Here is a 13,302-nt window from a genome sequence, read left to right as displayed (position 1 = left end):
ACTATTTATTGTTTGAATAACTGCTTCTATATGACATCCTCCTGTTTTAGGAAGTTATTAAGCCCTTTTAAAACATGAAACTACAGATTTGTAACCACACACAGGGTGGGGAAGTCAGAAAGTAGACAGACAAAGGCGTTTCTGGTTTTGGTCTTTTCATCAGATTTGTTGACAATATGAAAAGTATAGAATAACACAGATGAGATGTAATAGCCCTCAGTCGAGTATGAATGTCACAACAAAACAGGAAGGATACGTCATCGCTTTGTCGCCATTTGAGGTAAAATCTGTACAAACAATTTCAAGTGTTGTCAAAGATAAAAAGCCTTCATTTCAGAAATGCTGCCACCGGTACAGTTCAGCTGAGCATTATGAAGACCTGAGCTGCTTCAGAATTGATCTAAACACCTTGTAGCTTTTTAACTTTTGCTCTGGGGACTGACTACTCCATGATACGGCGGTAGAGCCCTCACTTGATCACTTGACCAAAAAGCGACATGATAGCAAGTTACAACAAAACATTACAAGACAACTGACACAACAAAAAGGAGAAAGAGCTGGAAACAGACCAGTTCAACTGCCAATATATGGACATGGTTCTGGTTTCAGAAGTCAGACAAGCAGACAACAATAACTGCAAATCATGTCAGACGACAGTGGTTATAGGTGGTAGGAATACTAGATATACTTGAGAAAAGGCTTTGTATTATTTTCTATTTATTATCCCAGTTTTGCACATTAAATATTCTTAAAATACCTCTGTACTATGTGAAATATGTCCTAGTAATATGGTTAAAAGTACAGTAATATCTGCCATCCAGTTGTCATAACAGTGCTTAAACCCTGCAGACGCATTAGATAGAAATTTAAAGAAAAACAAATATACTGTGATATATACCGTTACGATCAGCGCTTTAAATTATACCATGATATAGTTTAAAATTTAAGCCCTACTGCCCAGCCCTAATTTTGCTGCAGCATGGTGGCATTCCCTTTTTCTTTGCAGAGGAAAATCACTGACATACAACACAGAATAAAGACACCGATGTGTCATTACTATACGAGTAGTCATTGTCCAGGTTTAGACAACCTACTGTATTTAGTCCATTTCATCCTCACTATGAATCACTGGTCCAAACATCTAAAAGCTAACCCAGTGAAATAATTTACATTCTCTCCCATGTCGTCCTTTGAGAGTCATCATATGAGCAGTTCAGAGCAGTGTGTACGCACGCACGTTTCGGTGAGTCAATCTTTGGAGTGATCCCACTTCAGACGGCGCTCCCGAGACATGCAGCAGACGATATAAAACTTGTCCCAGTGAAATTTGACGAGATTCCTCAATGAGTCACCAGCACCGAGTTATTCTGCTTCATAATAGACGGAAGTTGCATCAGAGTAGCATGTGTTAACCAAGGACAATCAGGACTTGAGGGTGGGGCGATTACAGCTCCTGCCTAATATTACGGGCAATTCACAGTCATTGTTCGCTACTGGAAGTGAGCTTGCCTTCCTGAAGCAGACTAGTGATACATTTTAGTGTTGCACCAAGACACTGAGACCAACTTCAACCTAAAGTGACATGTTATTAAAAGCTTACACGTCTGATTCTTAGGATAAGACACAAAATGAGATTTTAAAAGGGCACAAAACCTGTTACTACAGTAGTATACATTAAAGTCAGCATGTATGAGTTTTCTTAGACTTCATAAGAGATTATAATAGAGTAATCTAACAATCATGCAAGTGGAGATATGCAGAACTGCTCAACATCAACCCTGTTTAATAGAGAAAGATAAATGTAATTTAGCCACTTAAAAATGTATACCAAAAAAAAAAAATCTGTATCAGTTTAAGTGTATGCTAAATTCAGAATATTTTCATCATTCTACCACGCCAGCAGACAGCCTTTTCTGACGGGAAACCACTGTTATATAACCCTAATATCTCCAAACCAGCCAAACCCTATAGAGGAAGTCAGTAATTTTACCTTGCAGAGCATGGGACTTTGCCACTTAATCTTTTAGTTTGTTTGTGTTATCGTGTGCATTCTATGTTTTAATATGTTAGTTTGGATTTATAGAGATCAAACAACAACACAAATAACACAAACAAACTACCAGATCAAGGCAGCAGTAGACTCAGCAACTCCCTTGTTTTTAAAGGTAAAATTACTGATTTCACGTATTGAGTTCGGTTGATTTGGAGACAGCAATATTTGATGAAGAAAATTTAATATCCTTTCCACAGCAGAGCAAACGCACATTTGGGCTGGGAAATGAATTCTGATATTAATACAGATATTTTTCCAATACTATTTTATATTTCCACATAGCAAACAAACAAAATCACATAGAAAACTATCAGAATGTTTAATGCACTGAACTGTGTTCCACTGTTATGCATTGCATGAAACAAAATCCCTTTACATGACTAAAAATAAACTGAACAACTATTTAATTTTGAATATAGTGAAGTAATATGCCCAGTCCTTATGCACGTTAATACTGACAGGGTTGTCAAAGCCACCACAGATAATGAATATCACACTTTGTGTCTTCCATGAAGACCCCTGGGGCTGTTTTCAGCTCAGCGTTATGGGTAATTATTTGTGTACTTCCTGAATCCTGTTGCCATCAGGGAAATCGCAAGAGCAGGTGTTGACCTGTGGTGAACTGAGCCAAACACCAAGACCGTTCTTAATTAAAGATAAGATTTTTTTACAGTTAATGGCCTTAAACTTGAGCAGTTTGACAAATAAGAACAAAAACAAAACAGTTGAGAGGTGTCTTTTAAAATTAAAAATATGAGTGGCACACTTGTCAAGTGGGAACTGGTAACCATGTGTCGAGTTTCACTAAACCAGACATCTGTTTTCAAAGAGTGGTTATACGCAACCCACCACCCACTTCACAATCAGTATCAAGTATCACAACTAAGTAGTTTCCGGTGTTACTCAGCACTTTCATGTTCAACAAACAAATCATGTTTGCCCCAAGGCTCTTCAGACAATTTCTGTATGACGCTGCTCCCACCATTAACAGGTGTGGGTTTTTTTATATATGTAAAAAGAGCATTTTTATCAAAGAAACCAAAAGAACGGAGTCTGCCATCGTGTAAAAGACTGAACAGTGTGTCCGAACACCAGATATCTGAAGATATTATACATGTTTTCATACAACAGTGTGAAGTATGGAGGCACTCCAGTCTCAGATTCTGGTTCTTTATAAACCGGGGCCCTATTTTGTCATTTATTTGTGTATTTTTTCATATTTAAATGACTTGCACAGAGTTTTACAGAGCATGCCCAGGGGACCCAGTTTCGAGAAAGGCTCAGAGAATGAAAATTACAAAAATATTACAATCATTAGTCATTAAAATGAGATCACACAGATTAGAATTAATGTGTGTAATTTGGTTAAAGAGACTGTATTGACTGTGTGTGTGTGTGTGTGTATACATTCATACATACATATATATATACACACACACACACACATATATGCTTGCTACATGGCTTTGTAATTGACAGAAAATATTAACTTTAAAATGATTTTTAAAATGATTTTAGTGATTTAACAATGATTTTATTGTTCCTCCAGAATGATCAGAGCTGTGTCCATAGCAATGTTCTGTGCTGTTATACAAAAATAATATACCTTAGAATGCTGTAATTAACCAATCAGAATCAAGTCTTTAACAAATCCTTTTTTTTGTATTTGAATATTGTGTGTGTGTGTGTGTGTGTGTGTGTGTGTGTGTGTGTGTGTGTGTGTGTGTGTGTGTGTGTGTGTGTGTGTGTGTGTCGGAGGTTCCACGTTGCATAAAAACTTTCCTCCATCAGCAGATGAATCTGATGAACTTCTGCACGCAGATTATTCTGCACAATGAGCGTCAAACATCCCAGTAAAGTAACAATAAGCACAACGTTTTGTTTTTTGTTTTTTTTTTGAGTTTTTTGAGGTACTTAAATATTTGCAGTTTCAACTGTCTTATGTATGATGATTTCTGTATGACTCATTTCTGTGTAACCTCTACAACTTCCTGTTTATGACTTTTTGAAAGCCAGAACTGCATCTATTTCTAATTAAAAGCGCAGATAATATTTGCAGACTCCTAGCCAGCTGAGAGATCATTTACGATTTCAAAGAAAAGTCCTCTCACAAAGTGATTTTCAAGTGCAACGCATTTGTTGTGTGAAACATTAATTCATGAAGCACAAACAATATGTTTGGTTGAACTGGCTGCTCTTGTCCACCTGTCCTTATTCAACAAATGGAGCACAATTACTGCCATTTCTACACTAACGGCAGACCAAGTGAAACATTAACTACTATTAATCTGTTAATTACTATTAATCAATTAATGATTAATCATTAACATCCCTAGTTTGGAGTCTTTTCTGATTATGTTTGTGCGACTGTCTCTCCATCTTCTCAACGTCAGATCCTGAGGTTTGGACACAGGACCACGTGCGGCAGTGGCTGGACTGGGCCATCAAGGAATACGTCCTGGAGGAGGTGGATGTCATGCTCTTCCAAGCGCTGGACGGCAAGGCCCTGTGCAAGATGACCAAGGACGACATGATGCGTCTCACGTCGGCCTACAACGCGGACATCCTGCTATCACACCTCAGTTACCTCCGGCAGAGTAAGGCTCAGATACGTCTCCGTCTCTCCAGCTGATAACATTGTTTGGTTTCAACAATGTCAACGTTTCTCATTGTTCTGTGGTCGACGGGCAGGATCAGAAATAAAATCAGACTGGTGGATTGACAAAAATTATCTCAACATTTTGGATGATTAATGACTAAAACAGTTAGTTGAGCAAAAAGGTTAAATATTTGATGGTTTCACCTTTTCAAAAGTGAGAATTTTCTCCTTTATTACTAAATTTGGGAGGTTTTGAACTCTCAGGATTTGTGCTGCCATTATTTTCTGAAATGATACAGACTTGACTATTAATCTATTACTCAGAAAAATAATATTATATTAATATAGTAATATACTGTGGCTGTACCGGATGTCTTTTTTCTACATTCAAAGCTTCTATTGGGGTTTTTCATTGAAACTTCAACTCCTCAAACAAAATCCTCAATTTAAATAAAGTGATTAATTGGATTATAGGACTCTTTTTATTAGGGCCAAAATAGATTTTCTGATATTATGGTGATATAAATGTAATTTTTGGGCTATTAAGTTGCTGCTAAACCGCCCCGTTAATACAAGTGTGTGCCACCCTCTATGTGCAGCAAGATGGAGAGCCATAGTGTAAAAGGTTGTTTTTGAAAGGCTAAACAGCAACAAATATTGATTGAAGAAGAATATTTCTAGCTAGCTATGAATATGTTTTTTGAATAAATTCTGATTTTTGGACTTTACAACATTCTGGGGCGGCTGGAAATGTTTGGAATGCTAAAAAACAATTAGAGTAACCTAATATTTATCTGCAACTGTGCAGAAATACCAGATTTAACATGATGTCATACAACATGTTGAATGTGCTGTCTTCAGTAAATGTTGCGACCGCAGCTCCTCTTGGCTAACGCAGGTTTTGGCATACAATATGTCCTCACAATGTCTCAAATTTTCCACACTACATAATTTTGCAAATTAAGCTAAAGAAGACAGTCATCGTGTTGTTGCCTGGTTTTCAAGGTAACATTACAACATCTTATATTACACGAACCAGTACTACAGCAACACCTCAAGTCCGCAGCAGAGTCAAAACAACACCTCACTAGTTTTTCAATGTGTTTCATTTATTCATACTGACTTTCATTGTACCTATATGAGAATATAATATTGACACTTTTGGTCTTTGCTTCAGGTAGCCCCACCTTCTCATACTCCACAACTCCCACCAACAACACACCACCACAACAACCCAGACTACAGGTGAAAGCAGGTGAGAACATCAACTCTTCTGTCATCACCTCTTTTTCATTTAAGTGGGCTCAAACACGAACAGTTTTGGTTATTTCACTTGAGAGATTCGTGTGCTTGTTTTTCTTTTTGTCGCTCCTAGTTTTCTCATTGGTTTTGAGTGGGCAGAGCTCAGTTAGAGCTGTCGTTGCCTGCAAACCGAACTCGTGAGCTCCTAATTATGACATGAGAAGTCACAACACGGCTCATGACAACCAAGTTTACAGAAAATTTCCACTTTCGAGGTCATGAATACCACAAGAGGGGGTGTTCATATGAACTCTTCTCATGAACACGGTACACATGACCCCATTTGAAGGCAGCATATATAAAGTCGTGCACCAATCAGGATTTAGCAACATTTATTTTACACAGCTTTTACACACACACATTTATTACACCTGCAGAGGCACTGACATATATATTTTCTAGTGCACTTCCCTAAAAATGTCATTCTATGCAGTGGTCAAACTTACTCAAGTACAATCCTAAAGCACTTGTTCTTAAGTATATCTTAAGGTATTTGTACTTTATGTAAAAACAACCATCTTATAGCTGTTTTCAGTTTCACCAGAGACATTTCCTCTAAAGTTCTCAGATGGTGTCATTTGTTTGAGGCAGTTTAAACAAGTCTCACTTTGACCAGCTACATATTGCAGCAGTAAATCATTCTAATAATATCATATATTATAATTTATTATCATTTGTATTACTCATAGGGGTCATTTTTCAGCAGCACGCACACTTTTACTCTTGCTACTTGTAAATATGTTGAAATGCAGGACTTACACCTGTAATTGAGTATTTTACATACAAAGTATCTATAAGATTCAACAAGTAAATTTACAATGTTTAAAGATCTTTTTAAGACCATTATGAATGCAATTTTAGACCTATCTCATGTCCATATTGTAAATCAATTTTAAGGCCTGTCACAATTGTATTTAGGAAAGTTTTAAGGTCTAAAATGCAGATTAAAGGATTTTAAGACTTTTTAAGGACCTTCAGAAATCCTGTACATAAATGGATTGGTACTTTTACTTAATTAAGAATCTGAGTATTTATTCCATCATCCTTCATATGATACATGATATATAACTGCCCAAAAACAGTAAAGTCACTTTTCATTAACAAAACATGATTCAAATAAGTGATTCTGAATGTGAAGAGACACTTTCATTATGTCGTGTATAATTGCAACCATTTCCCATCAGTGAGTGTTTCTGGGTGTGAATTCAGGTTCACACTCTCAAACTTATTAGAAAAGACGTGAACTAATTGAACGATTTAAAGGATTTAAAACTAATGAGTTTCAGAACTGTGTTACATGGTTTCAAGAGTCTAAAAAGGTTCACTGGCACAACACTAGCCTCAGTTAACAAAACTTTGATGAGACCCAAACTTAACAGCCAGTTTCAGACAGGAAACAGCTGCACCGGTGCAGGAAATGGGGGGTATGGGTCTTGCTCCTGGGACACAATTCACAATCTTGTGGCGACAGGGGTGGCCTGAACAAAAGAACGCTTGCCCAAGAAACTGTGGGTCATCTTCAGACCTCCAAAATCTTATTGTGTTGGTCTCCATTTACCGACTTCCTTCCTACTGTGGCTGAACTGTCCACTTCAAAAGCCTTTATTTATGCCACGTGCCCATCAGTGTCTGGTCTCATCCTTGTTTTTTTTCTGTGTCTGTGCAGAGAGCAATTTTGATGAGATCAGCCGCAGAAACAGCTGGCCAGCAAACACCATGACTGCAGTTCCAAAAGGTTTGACAACAAAAATTGAGTACGATATGAAACCAGTGATCATGATGAATTTTTCATGCATTAAAAACTAATGGTTTAGCACAGAAACTGACTCTTTGCAAATTAAAGATGCAGTGTGATCTTTCATTTAAAGATTTAGAGTGATCTATTGGCAAAAATTGACATAATATTGATTCATCAAGCATGTTTTCATTAGTGTATAGTCCCTTGAAAACAATGTCGCTGTGTTTTTGTTACTTACGAATGAGTCCTCTTTAATGGAGGCTTCGTCAACAATTTAATAAACCAAATTTAATCAATCTATCAAGATCTGAAATACAACAGATTATTTTTCTGATCATATATATGTTTAAGATGTAGGCCTCTATGTCTACAACAAAATGTTGCTGAGAGAAAAAAAAGCTTTGATTTAGGGAGAAAGCACATTTGGTATAGTTTGGCACAAGCAAAACTTATTTTTCTTTAGTAATGATTAATCGATTGATTGTTAATATTGTCAATCACAGATTAAGGAAAGTGCTTATAATTTGCAACCCTAAAACAAACCAAACACTAGCTTGAGAGGGACTTTTTACGAGTTTTGTGGACACCATAGTTTCTCCTACATGCTTGAAAGGGGAGGGTGTGGTGAGTGGCATTCAGTTGGTTGTAATCTACAACCTCACCACTAGATGCCACTGAATCCTTCACACTGGTCCTTTGAAAACTAGGCCACATTTTAAATTCAAACAAGGTCACTCATCTTTTTGATTTTTTTTTAGGTCCCTCAATGGAGCACCAACACAGTACAAGAGTTACCGAGACTGCTCCAAGAATTGTGCAAGGTACGAATGCAACATGCTGATGTTAAAGCTATAATAGGAGGAGGAGGAGGAGACTGGACATGTAGGTGACGTCACACGTTTTGAGTGCAACACAGCAGGCTCACAAAACTCAGATAAATCTGTCAAACTAGGCGGTGCTGATCAAATATGAGCCAAGATTCTGTCGCTGCTTTGTCTTTTTTTGCATCAAAAGTTTTCAGAAACACCTTTTAGTGTACTGTTAAGATGCAATTTGAGAACGTTTGTCACCAGGCCGCCATTTTTTCCTGCTTAAGACTGGACCAGGCACTGCCCCTACTTCCACGTGTCGCTCACTGCTACGTCACGTGTTTTGTTGCTCTGATTGTTTGCTGATGCCTCCAATGGTCTGTGACCCTTGTGACCCTAAGATCACATTTGTGAATTACTTTGGTGATGCCAGGCTAAGTAATTTAATGTTTTTCATGATAATAAATAAAGAAATGTTAGAGGTTTAATCAAAAATTTTTTAGAGAGGAGCTTTTAACACTGTCTGTGCCGTCTCTGACTGGTCAACTGTTTCTTCAAAAGGCGATTATGGCTGTAAGTGAGCAAAACTAGACCCTTCTGAATCACTGAACAAATTGTGGGTGGGTGGTGATTTGAATAGTTAATAGATTAAATAAATTTAAATACTCGCGTCTGTTTGTAAAATTTCTATTCCAGGCCAGAATCGCTGTTTTAGTTTGCCTGTTTCACATTAATTCACTGAACGTTGAAAGTTGACTGAAGTGAGTTAGTGTCTGTTAATGAGTTGTAAGAAATCATTAATAATCTTTTAGAAGGAGCAGATATTTATAAAGGTTAAAATGGGCAATGTTAATGCGGTCTGACAGGCAATAAGGAAGGCAGCTATTTGAACTCCAACTCCAAAATGTGTATTTTCAGAGCAGTGGGCTTCAGGATAACAGGCTTAACTTTACATTGTTTTAAAGAGGTGATCAGCTTACAATGGAGGACCACTGCAGTGTTCCTGCAGCCTGCCTGAGCTTCCTTGAGTCTGGGAAGGAGGGGGCGGGGGCAAACAACTCACTTCAACCATAGACTTTATATTAAATAGCAATTCAGCCTATTTAATAAACCATCTGTGACTCCAACTTGTATTAAAACTCAGAAGATGAATAAACATCTGCAAGAACAAACAATGTAAAAATAATGACATGCCTTGTCTTCTTTACAGACCCGTATCAGACATTAGGACCCATTAGCAGTCGACTAGCCAACCCAGGTAAGAATCTATACCACCACAAGATAAACCAACAAGGATGACACAAATGAGGCCTTTACACTGTCTGCTTTGGCAACATGAGTGAGAGGCAAGCAAGGGCTGGCTCACACGCGCTAACTTTCCAAAATGGAGTAAACATCAAGCAACACCTGTTGTGTCAGCACAAGAATTGCATCACGCTTACACTGAGACGAAATCTGGCTTCCCTCTCACCAAAATGACTGTTTGCCCTGCTGTTTCCTCACAGAAGGCCAAGCCCTCAGCTCATCCAAGAACCGAACGGGCAAACAAAGTCCATACAAGCTCCCTGACCCCAGCGCTCACAGGCCTGTGGGTAGGTTTCTGCCCCGATGTCAGTCACTTCCTCCAAGCCACACAGTGAAAAGGTCACATTTGGTGGAAATAAAAATAAGCTGAGTGAGATGTTAGATATGAGTCATAATACTGCTGGGAAAGAAACCTGTCCACAAGAAAACTCCTCAGTTCCTTGTTAAAAGATAAACTGAGGTGTCCTGGAATAAATGGATGCATCCAGGAGAGTTTTTTTTTTTTTTTTTTTTTAAACATCATGATACAGGGGTTACAATTAAATATATTGCAAAATATTGCAGTACTTTAAGCAAGGTGATATATTGGAGTTTTATCTACTTAGAAAAAAAACAGTAATAATATAAAAATCACAACACCATATGCTTAAAATCTGAGTGAAAGGTTACCTTTTTATGTATTAAGAACAGTTAAGATAGATAGCATCACTGCTATCAAGCGGTCAGGGGTTTAAAGACAACACAAAATGTTGTCATGAAACTTTGCATGTATCACAATGAGGGCGATACTGTGATTAAAAAATGTCTCAGACTGTGACAATACATACAGTGATATTACATGGTTGATTAATTATTATTTACTGTATCGATTTTATTTTATTTTACTTTTATTTTACTTTAGGTTAAAAGTAGGGTTGCAAATTTTGTGCATTATCAATTACCAATGTTCAAAACATATGTTTTGCTTTTAAATTTTATTCTCATTTTTTTCATTTCAAGTTAAGTTTCTTGATTCACCAAATGGCTCTGCCAGACAAAACAATGTCAAATGAGGCACATTTACTCCCATTTCTATACTATCAATCGATAGATTTATTGATTAATGATTAGTCGTTAACATACCTAATTAAAATGCAGGCAAAAATGCCATACATCTGAGATTTATTAATTTATAATTTCTTTTTAGCCTGGTATCATTACGTCTCTAATCGCAATATCATGGCTTGATATTTACACACAGATCATTAAATTCTCCAAAATGTTCCATTATTACAAATGAAAGAACAAGGATGCAAAGAGAAATGTTTCACACAGCTACTTTGTAAACCTGTTTTTAGTGAAGTGCTATTTAAAGTTTATTATTATTACTGCTGTCTGTCTTTGTGTGACCAAGTAGTCACAAAGTCAGTAAACAATTTCATAACTCCTCCTGTCTTCGTTTCTACTACCAGGCTCAGGCCAGATCCAGCTGTGGCAGTTTCTGCTCGAGCTGCTGTCTGACAGCAACAACTCCAGCATCATCACCTGGGAGGGCACCAACGGCGAGTTCAAGATGACCGACCCGGATGAGGTTGCCAAGCGCTGGGGCGAGCGGAAGAGCAAGCCCAACATGAACTATGACAAGCTGAGCCGTGCCCTGCGCTACTACTACGACAAGAACATCATGACTAAGGTGCACGGCAAGCGCTACGCCTACAAATTTGACTTCCAAGGCATCTCGCAGGCACACCAGAATCACGCAGCAGATGGTGCGATTGTTAAGTACCAGACTGAGATGTCTTACGTCCAGCCCTACCACAGCCACCAGCCCAAAATGAACTTCATGGGCGCTCATCCTGCACCCATGCCCGTCTCCCCCAGCAACTTTTTCGGCCCTCCGTCAACGTACTGGAACTCGCCCAACAGTCCCATCTATCCTGGGTCAGCCATGACCAGACATCCCGCCAGTCACTCCCACCTGAGCTCGTACTACTGAGGACGATGCATTTCACAGTGAACGGGATAACGCAAGAGAGGAACCCAACTATGCTAGAAAACAAAGACACACTCCATCCAGGATGCACCTGAGCTGAACCCTGTCTGAAATGAAGGTGATATGATGCTACGGTCTGTTTTTTAAGGGCATTATGATGTCGTCTTTATCACATTCTTTCTTAAAAATGGACAAAACGTGAGAGTAAATTAACTCCATGATGAAAGGAAAGGATTGGTATCACACTCTTTGAAAGATTTTCATGAATATTCTGATGACAAAATGTATTAAAGGTTATTCAGATATTATGAAACCAAGTTTATTTTGTAAGTATTTTGATACATAGTACCTGTTGTAAAGGTCATAGCCACAGCCTTTACTGTTTGAGTAGCATAATGGTTTTGTAACTGGTCTTTTCACTTCATAGGTCAAAACTGCAGTTATCATATTCAATGACCTGACATTTGTAAAAGAAAAAATGTACAGAATGACTGTCATGTAGCAATATAACATTTACTCATGATGTAAAGCTAATAAATGATGCTTGTACCTGAAAATGGACTCCTTAAAGTTTTATCCTTTATAGATTCTGCATGGAAATCTATAAATTGAGACTTTTTACATGATAAATTGCTTTACAAGTTTGCTTTTAACATAATAGTTTGACATTTTGAGAAGTGCACTTTTTTCAGAAGACTTGGACGAGAGCATTGACAACATTCTCATATCTGTTGGTGCAACATTAAGCTACAGTCGGCTGCTGGTTATCTTAGCTTTGCATAAAGACCACAACCACAGCCCCCGTTTCCATACACACATGCTGGCTTGGCGTGACTCGGTTTGACTCTGCAAGTCAGCCTAGCATTGCGGGGATTTGCATCTCCATTACAACAGGGCTACCAGCTTAAAGGTGTGTCTTCTACAGCTGCTTGACTTAAGACAAACCTGTGTCAGTTAAAATGGTGAATTAACATTTAATTTACTTAAAAAAATATAACTTCCCAGGTTTTATTTAAAAATGTTTATTATAAAGCAGCAAACTCAGAAGTTTTCATCAGCAGTATCTTAACACAATGCTATAAGGCTAAAAGCGAACAGTAAAAGAGAGCTGAACAAACACAGACAGGAGTTGAGTCCCACAACCACTTGCAGTGCACGCTTGTTCAGGGTAGACAGTGAGGTCATCACAGGTTGGTTTTAATCCATTTTGAGGGGCGTGACACAGTGCGGCACAGCTCGGTTTGATAAAACTGGTGACGGACATGATGCCAATCAGTGCACCATGGTTTAACTCAGTGTGGCCAAAAATGACACTGGAAAATCTCCACCAGAGGGAAGTGTCTAGCCTGATGCCGTCTGCAGTAACAAGATTTACCCAACAGCAGCTCTGAAGTTCACTAATTAACAAATATCTTGCTTGTTTAACATTGTTTGCCCATAGTATAAAGGCTAAACTAAGCTAATCAGCTTCTGTCTGTAGCTTAATATTGCACAGACAGAATTATGATATTTTCTAAGAATTTC

At 38.0% G+C, this 13,302-nt stretch overlaps 1 protein-coding gene across 3 annotated transcripts in view; it reads left to right on the top strand.

The window, feature by feature from the left end:
* Window positions 1-12,335, top strand: part of fli1rs (Fli-1 proto-oncogene, ETS transcription factor-related sequence) — a 30,349-nt gene extending 18,014 nt beyond the window's left edge. For 2 of the 3 annotated variants that reach the window (XM_084726966.1, XM_084726967.1), the window contains exons 4-10: window positions 4,447-4,650; window positions 5,830-5,907; window positions 7,621-7,689; window positions 8,451-8,513; window positions 9,712-9,759; window positions 10,007-10,093; window positions 11,258-12,335. In XM_084726966.1, coding sequence (XP_084583092.1) covers window positions 4,447-4,650; window positions 5,830-5,907; window positions 7,621-7,689; window positions 8,451-8,513; window positions 9,712-9,759; window positions 10,007-10,093; window positions 11,258-11,781 — 1,073 coding nt within the window. In that variant the 3' untranslated portion in view covers window positions 11,782-12,335. The remainder of the gene's footprint in view (window positions 1-4,446; window positions 4,651-5,829; window positions 5,908-7,620; window positions 7,690-8,450; window positions 8,514-9,711; window positions 9,760-10,006; window positions 10,094-11,257) is intronic. The other variant, XM_084726968.1, reaches the window with a different exon arrangement.
* Window positions 12,336-13,302: the final 967 nt, after the last annotated feature.

Source organism: Lutjanus erythropterus, chromosome 9 (assembly GCF_056507025.1).
Source record: "Lutjanus erythropterus isolate fLutEry1 chromosome 9, fLutEry1.hap2, whole genome shotgun sequence".
Taxonomy (NCBI): Eukaryota; Metazoa; Chordata; class Actinopteri; order Lutjaniformes; family Lutjanidae; genus Lutjanus; species Lutjanus erythropterus.
The sequence above is the reverse complement of the archived record's forward strand: the minus strand, read 5'-3'. Positions and strand labels throughout refer to the sequence as shown.